Below are 14,136 nucleotides of genomic sequence, written 5' to 3'. Positions count from 1 at the left end.
GCTGCTTCCTCATCAATTATGGCTTTATCCTCCTCTAGTGTGCTTTCTTTTTAGATAAGATTGATTGAGGTGCCTAATCATAAAATTGCCCCTGGATCCTAATAGCATCCAATCCAGAGCAAAGCTCCACTTCCTTAGAACCTCCTGAAAATTACTCAGCTAAAATCTGAATCCTATACAAGAATTCCCCATAATGAGCACTCTCACTCACTGAAACAAATAATAAATCCAAACAAATATTTTTTTAAACTACAGGTATGTTACTGGTGGTCTTCAGGCAAAGAGAATTGACATCATTGATTTAAAATATAATGTGGAATAGGACAAAACCAAGGGCAGATCCTGTGAAATAAGACTAGAGTCTTCACTGTGTATTGCCATTGATCCTTTAATCAATAACTTTGCGGTAATTCAACCCAACACATACCCACCTGACTATACAATTACTCACTTCATTATTCCATTTTCTTTACAAGGATATCAGTGGAGGCTTTCTCAAGTTAACTTGTTTGACAATTTATGTGGTATATTTGACATTGTCCTGACTTTTCACTTTTGAGTTTTTTATGTGTGTGTGTGTGTGTGTGTGTGTGTTTACAAATTGTACATATTCTTTAATTTGGGGTGAAAGGCAATCAAGGTAGTTTGGCTTAACATTTAACTTATTTTTATTAAACTCATGCCAATACTTACTGCCTTCATACATGATGTTTAATATGATGTCTTCTACCTTGGTGGTAAAAGTCTATATTTTCCATTTTTTCCTTTTTGCCCTATCCTATTCTTACCTAAAATATCTTGAGTTTCTTTTATTTCCTCATTCAGTTGGGCTCAATTCTTTTATTATTTGTTCTGTCCTTTCAATGTAAAGTTTTTTAAAAACAAAAAAGTAAAATGACTTGTTGAAAGGTTCTCTTTTTTTTCTATAATGTTAGGTTTGCAGTATCTATTATAATCAGTGGAGCTGAGTCCCTAATACCGTTAATATTCTGTTTATTACAAGAAACCCTTAACAATTTACTTAAGTTTTTCAGCAAAATTAATTTATTATGTGTTTAAGAATTGTTAACCAGATCTAAAGCTGTGAACCACAAAAGCATCAAAGTTTTCATGGAAGTAGCAACTGTGGGGAACAATGACCACTCCCATGAGTCAGGGAACAAAGGGAAACAGTTGTCATTATTGTGGCCTGGAAGCTTGGAAGAGCGATCAGTGGGCCTGGGACTCAGACTTCTGAAGAGGAGGTGTCAGCTGGCTGGTTCTGGTGTCCCCGAAGGAGTCCCTTGAAGCCAGTTCTGCAAGTGAGAAAGAAACTGCAAATTGGATTCAGGTGCCTCTGCCTGGGTGAAAAGCATTGCTGATGTAATGCTCACAGGAACAGGAAGCAGATACAAGGCCGCAGAAAGAAGAAAACCCCTTCTTCACCCTCCAGCTTGTGTGATCTGGTGTCCCTATTGCCAGAGTGTAGCAGGAAGCAGGTGTCAAGGCAGAAATACTGTCTGCAGAGTCCCAGCCCAGCCCCACAAGCTGAGTACAGAAGGGTGAGTTTGGAACTGAGAGCCAATCATCAATACCTGACACAAACACTCCTGAGGTGTCATGCCAGGCTTTTGTATTGGCCTTTGATTCAATGCGCCCCTTTTTCTTCTTATATATGTCCTATCACACACAATGAATTGTTTACGGTGCTTTACTAATGCCAAGAACCCGTCTGAACATTCCCAGTCAAGGCTGTGATTTCCAGTGTGGTCACTCTCTCCAGGGCTTTGTTTACTTCCTTTTGATCAAGTTTTCCCAGTAGGTCATAATTAAACATAATTACGCACAGGAAATAATTTCCTTCATCGTTTTTCCTTCTTTGTGAAATATGTCACTTTACATTTCCTCATAGTGACACATTTACTCACAAATCTGTTTATCTCCTGATTCCATCTCCGTGATCACACATCTTGCATCCTCAATGGTATGTCTCTGGAATATTCCCGAAAAGTGTTCATGAAAACCCTGGCTATCTTCTGAGAAGCTCTTTCGCTAGCAATACATATAAAATATCCTGATATTACTTCTTCATTGAAAATAAATTTTCTTTTTTTTTCTCTGCCATAATTGGATTTATTATATGTTAGAAACAGCAGTTACATACTAAATGTTTTATAAAATGTTTTTTATAATTTTTATTTCCTTAAATATTGCAATTTAGAAAATTTAGAGGTCAAACATTTATTTAAAATTTGGCTCTTGTAATTTACAAACAACAGAAAGCTTATATGAGTATCTATCTTTAAACCAATTAATTAAAAATGCCTTGGGGTTAACTGGGCACCAAAGTATAAGACCATTTTAGTTCAGTGAAAAAGCCTGAGTAATGACCAATTAAGAAAATAAAAAGGAAATTATACTTTCAACCCCATTTCCCCCAGTTGCTCTATTTTTTCTTTTGCTGAGTTGTACAATTTTATTTTTGTCCTTGATAATTGTACTATATTTTAATGCGACTAGATTTTTTTATTTATTTTATTTTATTTTACTGTATTTTATTTTATTTTATTATACTTTAAGTTCTAGGGTACATGTGCACAACGTGCAGGTTTGTTACATATGTATCCATGTGCCATGTTGGTGTGCTGCACCCATTAACTCGTCATTTACATTAGGTGTATCTCCTAATGCTATCCCTCCCCCCCCTCCCCACCCCACAACAGTCCCCGGTGTGTGATGTTCCCCTTCCTGTGTCCAAGTGTTCTCATTGTTCAATTCCCATCTATGAGTGAGAACATGCGGTGTTTGGTTTTTTGTCCTTGCGATAGTTTGCTGAGAATGATGGTTTCCAGCTTCATCCATGTCCCATTAAGCCATTTTTTGACTTAGTTACCTTGCATTAAAGCAATCTGCTTTTATTCTCTCAAAGTTTAGTAATTACATTTCCAGCCTTTTGAATATCTCTGTCAATTTGAGGATATGCTCCCCACCCCCAAATTCTATAGTTTCATTTTGTTTCTAATTCGGCTTTAGTATTTTCTCTGTTTGATGCCCTTTATGCTTAGATTCCACCAGCACTGTTCTTCCTGTTCCTATTTTGCTTGGTCTTGTCTTCTGTTACTATTTCTCCTACACCTTTTCTTTCTTCCTCTGTGGACTTCAGACAATACAACTCTTTAGAGCTTGACGTTCTATTTCTTTCCTTCAGCAAGAACTCTCTTCTCCTTGCTGTGTCCTCACCGCTCTTTTTGTGTCACCTCAGGAAGTTCGCTTGCATCTGTTCTCAGTGTTCTCACCACCACATCACCTGGAGCCATTTCTCCCACCTTTTTAATTTTTTCAAACTGAGGATTTGTTCTCACTGACCTCAGGTGTACAAGTTCCAACATTCTCTCTGCTATTTTGTTCTGCTTCATAGAAAACCATCCACTTGGCTATTTATTTTTATCAGTTGCTTTTCAGTAATGTCAGAAACAAATGCGTTCTTCATCACTAACAGAATACACAATTTAATGGATGACACTAACCTTCCTTTTATTTTACCTGTAAAACCTGTCCTCATTACATATTCAACTCAATTATTATTTTTACCTCACGTATATAATTTCTGTTTGGTTTTAATATATTGTGGCAATATTATGTTCTTTTTCAGAAAAATTTAAAGCTTTTGATAATTGCATAGCCTCATCTTCCCCTTTCCAAAACTATTACAGAGTTGGATTCCCCAGGACAAATCTAAGCTGGCCTACCATGTGATGGAATTGCTAAAATAATGCAATATTAAGAGACAAAAATGGGCAAATTCTGCCTTATGCAAGAATAGAATCAGCCTAAATTTCTCAGGCAACATAGAGCTATGTTCTCCTGATGCAGTTCAAAATAAATCAAACCTCTCTGATTACATAAATCAAACATCAGACTCTTCAATTCCCCTGTGTTGGATTACTACGATTCTCCTTTTCATTTTATTCTAACTGAACTAATAACGATTACAGTAGTTTGCATTTTCTAAAATTCCTTCAAGTATTTGATTAATACAGTACTCTGTAAACGGTAGAAAAGTAAATATTATTTCTGTGATATAGGTAGAAAAAGTAGAAAAAATAATTTTCAAGGTGTTAAATTATACCCCAACCTGCAAATAAAATGGGCTCCCTGTGGCTAACTCAGATGCTCAAGTGAAAGCAGAACCAGGCAGTCAAAGCAGGATAAGGGGCACTCATGACCTCTGTGTTCTGGAAAAATGTTGCAAAAATATCACAAAATTTCCCTTTCTGCAACTGAGCTACACTAGTTCCCCTCCTCAATGCATATTGATGCCGAAAGACTGTACCCAGAAATTCCCCAGCTGACCAACTAGAGTCAGTCAATGAAAGATACTTGTGGTTTTAGGCCTAAGGTTCAAGGTTCAATCAAGGTTGTTACTTACTCCCCAGATCCCCCTTCATGACCTTGCAGTTTTTTGCCTTTATAATCTCCAACTCTGCAACCTCTTCTTGGAGCACACTTTCACTTTGTCCCAAAGGCTGTGTTTCCCCAATCTATAGATTGCTTTAGGCAAATAAAGCACCCCTTTTTTGCCTCTGAAAATATTATGGTCTTCTGTTAGCAAAGGTCACGGAGAAGTGTCAAAGGCAATATTTAATTTTGCTTTTCTGAGTACACGCTCTTTGAACTACAAAAGGGAATTTCGGAGTCCTCACCACATTATCTTGCTAATGAGATCCCTACACAATTTGAGACACAAATTGAAATGAAAAAAAAAAATCTCCCATTAGATATTGCCATAAAACTCTGTTACAAATCCTTCTGGAAAGCTATTTGGCAATGGCCATCCAATATCATAAATATTTTCTTACTATTTAATCTAATTATCTCACTTCCAAAAATCCATCTTGAGAGAATAATCTGAAATACAAAAGCAATTCATGCACAAATATATCCATTCAGAGTTATTTATAACTGAAATCAAACCACATGCCAACAATTGTGAAGGTTAAACAAATATGGGAAATCCACAAGGCGGAATTGTGCACAGCTGTTAAAATAAGGCTTATTATGAGTTTCTATTACCATGAAAAATTATTGTTCTATAAATGTTTATTGAACAGAACAGGATTCCTTTGAATGCACAAATTATGATCACGAGTACCATATATCCTCATCCAATATATGTTTTCATTCATATAAATTCAAAGTTTTCAGTTTTTTCCTGTTTTGTTTTCTTAAAATGTACTATTAAATTAACGCTACATCTTATAATCCATAGAGTTTTATACTCAAGGGAAACTATTTTTAAAAATTTACAAAAAAAGCCTTCTGAAATAAAAGTTAAAAAATGTTAAAAGTTATCTGAAGTAGTGGAATTGCGGATGAGTTCTTCCTTTTACTTTTCTGTATAACTTAACAAACAGTATTAACAACACAAACTGTCTCAGAGGAGTCTGCCTATTGTCCATTCTGTCACATAATAGAACACCTTTTTGTATCATCTATTTTCGTTCCAATCGGCAATATTTTATTTTTTAGTTAATTCTTCTAATATCCCACATTTTTCCTCCCCTTTTTCAGTTTAAATTCTGGTCTTTGTTTGTTTGTCTGCTTGTTTATTTTCTTCCTATTTGTTTCCCAAGACTGCAGTAACTCACTAAAGTTTACTCTTGATCCTCCCTTTATTCTCCTCATGGAAGCCTTTCTCTGATCTAGTCTCACAGGTCTCTAGACTGATAATTTCTCACATGATCTCAAAAAGTGACATCTTGGCTGGGCGCAGTGGCTCATGCCTGTAATCCCAGCACTTTGGGAGGCTGAGGCAGGTGGATCACCTGAGGTCAGGAGTCCAAGACCAGCCTGGCCAACACGGTGAAACCCCATCTCTACCAAAAATATAAAATATTAGTCAGGTGTAGTGGCACGTGCCTGTAATCCCAGCTACTGGGGAGGCTAAGGCAGGAGAATTGCTTGGACCCGGGGGGTGGAGGTTGCATTGAGTCGAGCTCCTGCCAATGCACTCCAGTGTGGATGACAGAGTGAGACTCCTTCTCAAAAAAAAAAAAAAAAAAGTAACATCTCAAACTGACAAAATTCTTTAGTGTCATAGCTCAGTTCCTGACATCCTGTAAGAACAAACCACCAGGAGTCTGTTTTCATGAAGAAATGAGGAGTCTATTGGGAAGAAGTTTATATGAAGTGGAGAGAATATCCTGCTTATGTCTATGAATAATAGGAAAGCTTAAGTTTATATTATAAAAGGCGTGTGTTTGTCACTCAAACATGTCTTAGAAGGCTAGCACTCATCCGTAAAACATGCCAGCACATAAGATTACTTTTTCACCGTTGAACTTTCATAGTTATGTACAATGCCCCTCCAAGCAGAACAAAACAGATTTCATAGAAAGTAAATTTTATGTAAGGAGTGGAGGAGAGTCGTCATCTAGGATATTAACTTACAGTATGATAACTAGCTGAGCCTCTAAACTAGCTTAATTATACTGAGGCTAGAGTACAATTTCCCTTGTCTGTGAGATTGCTGGAAAAATGGTAATGAGTAACAAGTGTTGATGGCTCATCAAATAGCACCAAACCCCAAACAAACGTAGTAAATGTGATCTGAGAGTCACAGTTGTAAAATGAGGAGAATATTCTGTCCAGCACTGAACCGACACTATACTATATATTACGTCAATGTAATAATTAAGAAAATATTTTAAAATTTATTCCTAAAATGGATGAATAAAAATTACTATTTTCTCAAACTCCACAGAAATGCAGTTTTTAAAGAAATTCGAATGTACTTGAACCCACAAAGGACTGCGAGGCATAGTAGTAAGTACAAGAGTTTAAGTGTGGGACTGTCTGCATTCTCTATTCGCTCTGCTAACTTGGGCAACTTGCTTAACCTCTCTATACCTCGATCTCTTCATTGGTGAAATGGGAATAATAATAATAAAACCTAATTCAAAGCATAATTATATTAATTAAATAATTCGTTAGTTATGAATTACTTAGAAAAATGTCTAGTATATTGTATTAGTCAACGTTCTCCAGAAAAACAAAACCAAGAGGAGAGTTACTATGGAAATTAGCTCACATGATTATTCAGGCCTGGAAGCCCCATAATATGTCATTTGCAGCTGGAAATCCAGGAAACTATAAAGTATAATTCAGTCTGAGTTCAAAGGCATGAGAACCAGCTGAGCCAAGGTTGTAACCCTCAGTCCAAGGTCGAAGTGATGAGAACTGGAGGAGGAGGGGTGCTGGTGTTAAGTCCTAAGATCTGAAGGTTTGAGACCAGGAGCTTTGATGTCTGATTTCCAAGGGCAAAAGGTGATGGATGTCCAGCTCAAGAAAAGACAAAGAATCCACCCTTTCTCTGCCTTTTCGTTCCATCTTCAATAACTGAGGGTCAGGATTGGATGATAGTCACCTAAATTGGTAAGGGTGACCTTCTTGATTCATTCTATTGTCCCAAATGCTAATCTCTTCCAGGACGCTCTCATAGACACACCCAGAAATGATGTTTTACCCACTGAGCATTCCTTAGCCGGATCATGTTGACACATACAATTAACCATCACATAGGTAACACATACTAAATAAGTTTTGTTAAATCAATTAAGAAAGGAACCTTGAAAGAAGGTTAAGGTTTTGTTTTAGATTATGTTTCACTGGTTGAGGTAATCACCCAGAGGAGTCTGGACCCAGCAATGGACTATATTACTGATGTGGTCTACCTGTTAACAGATATGGCAGAAAAATTACTGTAATGGTCATTTGTATGTGTCAGCCTGACTATGTTATAGTACTCAGTTGTTTAATGAAATACTAATCTTGGTATTGCTATAAAGATATTTTGTAGAGGAGATTAACACATACAATCAATCAACTTTATGTAAAAGAGAATATCTTTCATAATCTATCTAGAGCTGACTCAATCTGTTGAAAGGCAAAGCAGAACTGCAGTTTTCCTAGGAAGAAATTCTACCTGAGGGCAGTAGTTTTAGCACCTGCCCAAGTTTGCAGCCTGCCCTTCCTCCAGGTTTTTACTGCTACAGACTTCAGATTTGCCTAGCCAGCTGTGACCCTTGCATAAGCCAATTCCTTGCACTAAGTCTCTCTCTCTCTCTCTCTCTCCATCTTTCTCTCTCCCTTTTACTAGTTCTGTTTCTCTAGTAGAACACTCACTGATGTAATTGTCAAAACTGCTAAACCAGATATTTGTGTTGGACTTAAAACATATTGCTAGGAGAAGAGAAGAATAGACCAGTCCAGAGGGTTGTTTGTGGGGTTAACCATAAATGTTGATGTTTTTGTGAGGAATATGTCACTGTTTTGAGCAATTTACAGCAAGATGAACACGACTGGGATCTAGGCACTGAATTCATAACCGTGAATCAATTACTTACAGAAAATATATGTTTGGCCTAGGAGATAATACTACAGTAGCCATCCACGGGTTGGCAGTGATTGTGTTTCCTATAGGCAGGGAGATGGGGAGATACAGTGTGAGAAGAAAGGAGTCAGAAGTGACCATTGTTGAACTTCACTAGTTGGATAATCTGCTTGAATTATACTCTTTAGGGAAAGTAATCAGGCTGACACATTTCTGTAAGCTTCTAAGAATCAAAACAACAAAATACAAACCCAAAAGCCAGAAGTAAACTAGGTACAACAGAAGAGTAGTTGGTTTTACTTTTCCCCTTGAAGACAGAACCCGGCAGGTAAGGCCCCTAGTGGGTGGAGTTAAGCCCTGATTTCAGCCTAGAGCAGCCCCAAATCCGGTTAAAGTATTATGTTGGTGCAAAAGTTATTGAGGTTTTTGCCATTACTTTCAATAGCAGAAACTGCAATTACTTTTGTACCAACCTAATAGTTTACCTTTACATTGCTTCCACTGTAAGAGTTGATCATGGGTTTAAATTCTCTTGGCAAGTAGGAATTTTCCAAATGTAAATATTTTCCAGGACATGTTAATAAATGTCACCCACTAAAAATAAAATTATTCTGAAATAATATTGTGATCATGAGATTTTGAAAATTACCACTTTAGAGCAGGATTGGATTCAAGCAAGTAATACCTAATTCTTATATTTTGGTATATTTTTCCATTCTAGGTATTTTTAATCTGCTAAATTTCATACTCTAAAACATTTTATATTCAGCGTTTCAACTTTAAATATCAAATTCAATATTATTCAATATATAGTAGAGAAATTATTTTATACAACACTGACAATTCATTTTTTTTCTCTTTTAAATATTAATCTATCAGTTTTAAGCACTTTGGGTGTAAAATACTGACTCAATGTCATCAAGAAAAAATAAACAAAAAAAACCCACAATTTAAAAAAATGTTTTCTTTAAGGGGTAAACTTAAGTTTAAAAATCCTGCCTTATGTCACAAAAAGCAAATACAATCTGAAATTAAAATTAAAGTTATTTTTTAGAAATCCTGAGTCTGAAATATTCAAATTCCAAATTAACTGGACTATTTTAAAAAGGAAGAATGCAAAATCTGCAAGATCAAAGTCATAAGTAAGACTGAATCCAAAATCTCACCTCATATAAAACGGGCCACTGAGTTAATGTATCCCCAGAGTCCGAATCTGAAGAAAGAGAGAGAGAAAAAAAGGACATGTTGCCAGCTACAAAAATGCCTGGAACAAAGTTACATTTTTACAGGTCTTATGGAAATCCAAAGTGGGTGATTTGTAGGCTTTATAAAGTATGCATCACCAAAAGTTACTTTCTCAGGTATGAAATAAAACAGGTTTCTACAAATTCAAAGCATATGCTGCTCTCAGGTGAAAAAAATAAAATAAAATAAAAAGAAAGCCATTTTGATCACTGTGAGAAAGTGTGGTTTATCTTTTTATTTTCAGTGAAGCATTATGTAGGGGATTCTATATTTTAGAACTATCACTGAATAATTAGTGAAGGCTGTATTTACAGCTAAAAATGGGTAACAGTGAACAAATATTCTGACTGAATAAAGTTCGGGTTTATTCTGATGAAGAACCATAGTTCCTGCCTTTGATAAAGAAATAACAGTAACTTGACTTATTTTGTACTGTCAGAGGTTTGGAATTGCCCTGTAATTCAAGAATTATCTTTTGAAATGCAAACCTTTACAAATCTACATCTTTTCAGTGGCCCAACATATGCTCCCAGTTAGAGGGTTAGCTAACTGTGAAATGTTACTTTCACTCTTTCAGAATCTCCTGATGGTCAGAATCCCGTGACAGGGGCTTGCCTTGGACTGTGTGTTTCATGACTGCCTAATTCAGCATAATTAATCTGATGCTCTGATTTGTTTTGACCTCTTTTGTTGTTTTAGAGGCAACAAGAAGTGATGACTAATATATCTTATTATATGTTTAACAAAAAAGATTGTCTAGACATTAAGGTTAGAGAGTTAACCTCTGTCTAGAGCTTTCTGAAAGACTATAGTGTTATTGTTCCTTCTATAGTAACAGCCATACTTTCCCATTCGCCTCTGCCAGGCATTGCCTGCCACTGTATGTCTCTTTCTCTGAGACTTCCCAGTTCCACCAATGCCCCTAGCCTGCCAGGAAGAAACATTCTTTGCCACCTATAAAGCTAAGAATCTATAAATACTAGAACTATACTAGACAGATTGCCTGGAAGAATTAAAGGCCTTGTCTCCAAAAGCCCTGTCCTTCATAATTCTCAATGTAATAAGATTTGCATTTCAAATAATTTTTATTATGATGAAATATAGTGTAATTTGCCATTTGTTTAAGTTGTTGTAAGAACATTTAGCGTGAGATCTATCCTCTTAACACATTTTTAAGTGTAGAATACAGTACTGTTAGCTCTAGGCACAATGCCGTACACCAGATTTCTAGAACTTACTCATCTTGCATAACAGAAACTTTATACCTATTGAATAACAATTCCCCATTTCCGCCTCCTCTTCTAGCCCCTGGCAAAGAATATTCTACTCTCTGTGTCTATGTGTTTTTAAGAGTACAATTCAGTGGCATTAATTACATTTGCGGTATTGTGCAACCATCACCAGGATCTATTTCCAAAACATTTTCACAGCCCCATACACAAACTCTATCCATTAAGCAACAGCTGCCAATTCCCCCTTCCCACCAGCCCTTGGTAACTTCTAATCTACTTTTTGTAATGAAATTTACTGTTAAATGATAACTTCTGGAATGGTCCTGTTTATACATCTTGGTTTGTTAAATCAAATTCTGATGGAAAAACTGATAGAAATGTTATTGAATGTATGCAAATAACTGCATTGCTACAAAAAGTTTTTTTAATAATATTTGACCATTTATCTGATTAGTATTGAAGACAAAGATAATCAATATATGGTTACTATTTTTTATAGATGAACCATTTTTAAGTTGTGATGATGATCATTAGATTAAAAATTATATTAAAATTTTCCTATAGGATGTTTTCTCTCAAATTCTGAGGTTAGTTGGGGAAAGGCACCATTTAAAGAGGCTGTTGATTTCAGTTTGCACAAATATGACCTGTTAATCTGTGTGCTAAAAATAAGCCAAGGAGAAAGAATATTGTTTTATAATATATCCATCAGAAAATGTAACATTACCTATAATTAAATTTCTCTCATATTAGTTATAATCTATCCTACATAATTAAGTCTTTACTGTCAAGACTTGGCTGAGCAGGCTGCTTTCAATGAGTCATCTGTTTCTTGACCAAAGGTCTCCTGGGGGCCCTGATACAGTCCCCTGATACTTTGAGAAGCATCTGTTCATGACCATGAAGTCAACTGACACCTGGAAACCTGCACTCTGAATTTGGGAGGGTCAATATCAATAGCAGGTATCAGAGGAGACACCCAAAGATGAGAAAAATGGTTACAGTTTTGACGATAATTGTAACCAGAGTGACAGTATTTTGAAATAAAAATGGCAGAAAGGAACAATAATTGCCAGGAGTGTGAGCTCTTTCTGAAGAAAAGAATTGATTTTGGCTTTGAAATGTTTCGTAAGCATGACACAGTCAGCACAAAGGCACAAAGAGGTAATAGATCCCTAAACACAGACAGTCTCAAACACCCAAGTGTGACCGGACTAAAATCATTCCCGTGATACAGTTACAAACGAGTATGTGCAGGCGCTGGGGTTTTCTTGAAGTTCTATAAACAAAACACAGAGTAAAGGCAGACCCAAATATAATGTTAGTGGGGTAAACTCACATGATACCTAAGACAAAACCAATCCAGATCTGTACAAAGAAGAAATACACTAGAAATAGATGGAAGGAAAGCAACAGCTCTATCACCCTTTTTAGATTTTTCTATCTGAAAATCACCTCAGAGATCAAGAAAGAAGCCTGGGCACCAAATGTCCATGAGATGTCTCTACTGAACAACTTATTTTGGTTAGTTTCATTGGGTAAATCTTTACGGGAATCTTGATAGGTCCTTCAGAAACTATAAAACAAACAAACAGATAAATAAATAAAGAAGCAAGCCAACAGGGGAATTCATAAACAATTTAAATCAATGAGTGAAGATTGTCTTACCTGCGATAAAGTATTGTTCAAGCCAGTTCAGCTTTCAGAACAACTGGGTTCCTGGAATAAGGAGCAAAGGCTGTATTTGGAATTTAAAGAAATATATTCTAATTCTTACTGGAGAGCATTTGGGTCAGTGTCTATACAAAAATAAGTTATATAGCCTTTCATAAGAAAAAAACTAATCACAGCATACTTCAGCTTGTAGTTTTCAAAATTATAGATAGTAAGAACTAATTGAGGCAAAGAGAAAAAGAAAAAATGCACACACATATACATATTTAATATACGTTCTATTTCACATATAATGTGTGTGTATGTATATATATATACATACATACATTATATATATATATACACACACATATATAATGAAATGTGAATGCATTTTATTTTAAACTTCTGTATATGTGTTATATAGGTAAAGACTTTTTTAAAACAATATTATAAAAATTTAAAATAAAATCTGAGCTAAAAAATATTTTACATTAATTTTATATCCAAACCACAGTTTTTCTAACTATTCAAGCATAAAATAATACACTGGGCCTAATACCTTTATCTGGATTTTGGAAACAAATACATGTTTTTCCATGGTTGTTTACAATTCTTCCCTTCAGCTGTCCCACAAAATAGCTCTAGATCTGAAGGGAGTTTGCATTCTAAAACCAAACTGAATCTGTCTAACTTCATCACTGCCACATTAAAATTATTCTTAATGATCATTTTTTATTTAACAATATATCTAACTTCGTTACTCATTTTCTTCAAAAAATGTAATGTGACAAGTATGTTTCTACATATAAATCTGCAATGAATTGCTTATTTAAAATATTCTGTTCTTCCAAGAAGAGACAAGCCTCATTAATTCAGACATTCAAAGGGGCAAAGATCAAAACAGTGACATATTTACAAATACATAAAGAAGTTATCACTTAGAAGACATTTACTGAGCACTTATTTTGTGCCAGCCATTATGCCAAACACCATTAATATGCAAATGTGAAACTAGCAACATTATCCTTGAATAGCTTCTCCATAGTAAAGAACACAAACATAACCAAGAGTAAGCAAAATACACAGAAAGTACCACAAAGCAAATATAAATGAAAAGCTGTGCATGCTCAGAATGATGACAAACTACCTCAGCCTTAGAACTTTTGAAATTACTTTATAAGGTCTTCAAGAGTAGTAATGATATTGCCATCCATGAGCAGGGGAAAGTACTCCAAGGAGAGGCATGAAGAAAATGAAATGATCTAATATATTCCCTCATTTAAAAAATCTCAAGTATGCCCATTCCTATCGACAGCCACTGTCTAGTGTAAGCCACTGCCATCTCTCACCAAGATTCCTATAATTCTTGCTAACTGGTCTCCATCATTCAATCTAGCATCCTCCATCCCCACTGCCATAAATACTATACATAGCAGCCAAAATAATTTTTTCATTTTGATTTTTTAGTATATATTGGATCTTGTCTCTGCTCTGCTTAAAATCCATCAAGGTTTTCCACTGCATTAGAATAAAATCTATCTTTATAAGAGCATACGTAATCTGCTAATTCTTCTCACTTCAAGCTCTATAATACTACTACTCAGGCCTCATATAGGGATCTTCTTTAAACTC

The 14,136-nt window shown here is 35.5% G+C and overlaps 1 protein-coding gene across 1 annotated transcript in view; it reads left to right on the top strand.

Annotated features, from left to right (window-relative positions):
- The first annotated feature begins 1,365 nt into the window (after nt 1-1,365).
- The window catches only part of LOC134731566 (uncharacterized), a 33,385-nt gene continuing 20,614 nt past the window's right edge, over nt 1,366-14,136 (top strand). The window contains exons 1-2 of the mRNA XM_063611015.1: nt 1,366-1,541; nt 6,743-6,804. Of these exons, the coding sequence (XP_063467085.1) occupies nt 1,366-1,541; nt 6,743-6,804 (238 nt within the window). The remainder of the gene's footprint in view (nt 1,542-6,742; nt 6,805-14,136) is intronic.

The sequence above is a fragment of the Symphalangus syndactylus genome, chromosome 10, assembly GCF_028878055.3.
Source record: "Symphalangus syndactylus isolate Jambi chromosome 10, NHGRI_mSymSyn1-v2.1_pri, whole genome shotgun sequence".
Lineage (NCBI taxonomy): Eukaryota > Metazoa > Chordata > Mammalia > Primates > Hylobatidae > Symphalangus > Symphalangus syndactylus.
Note: the sequence above shows the minus strand (reverse complement) of the source record. Positions and strands in the feature narration are given on the sequence as shown.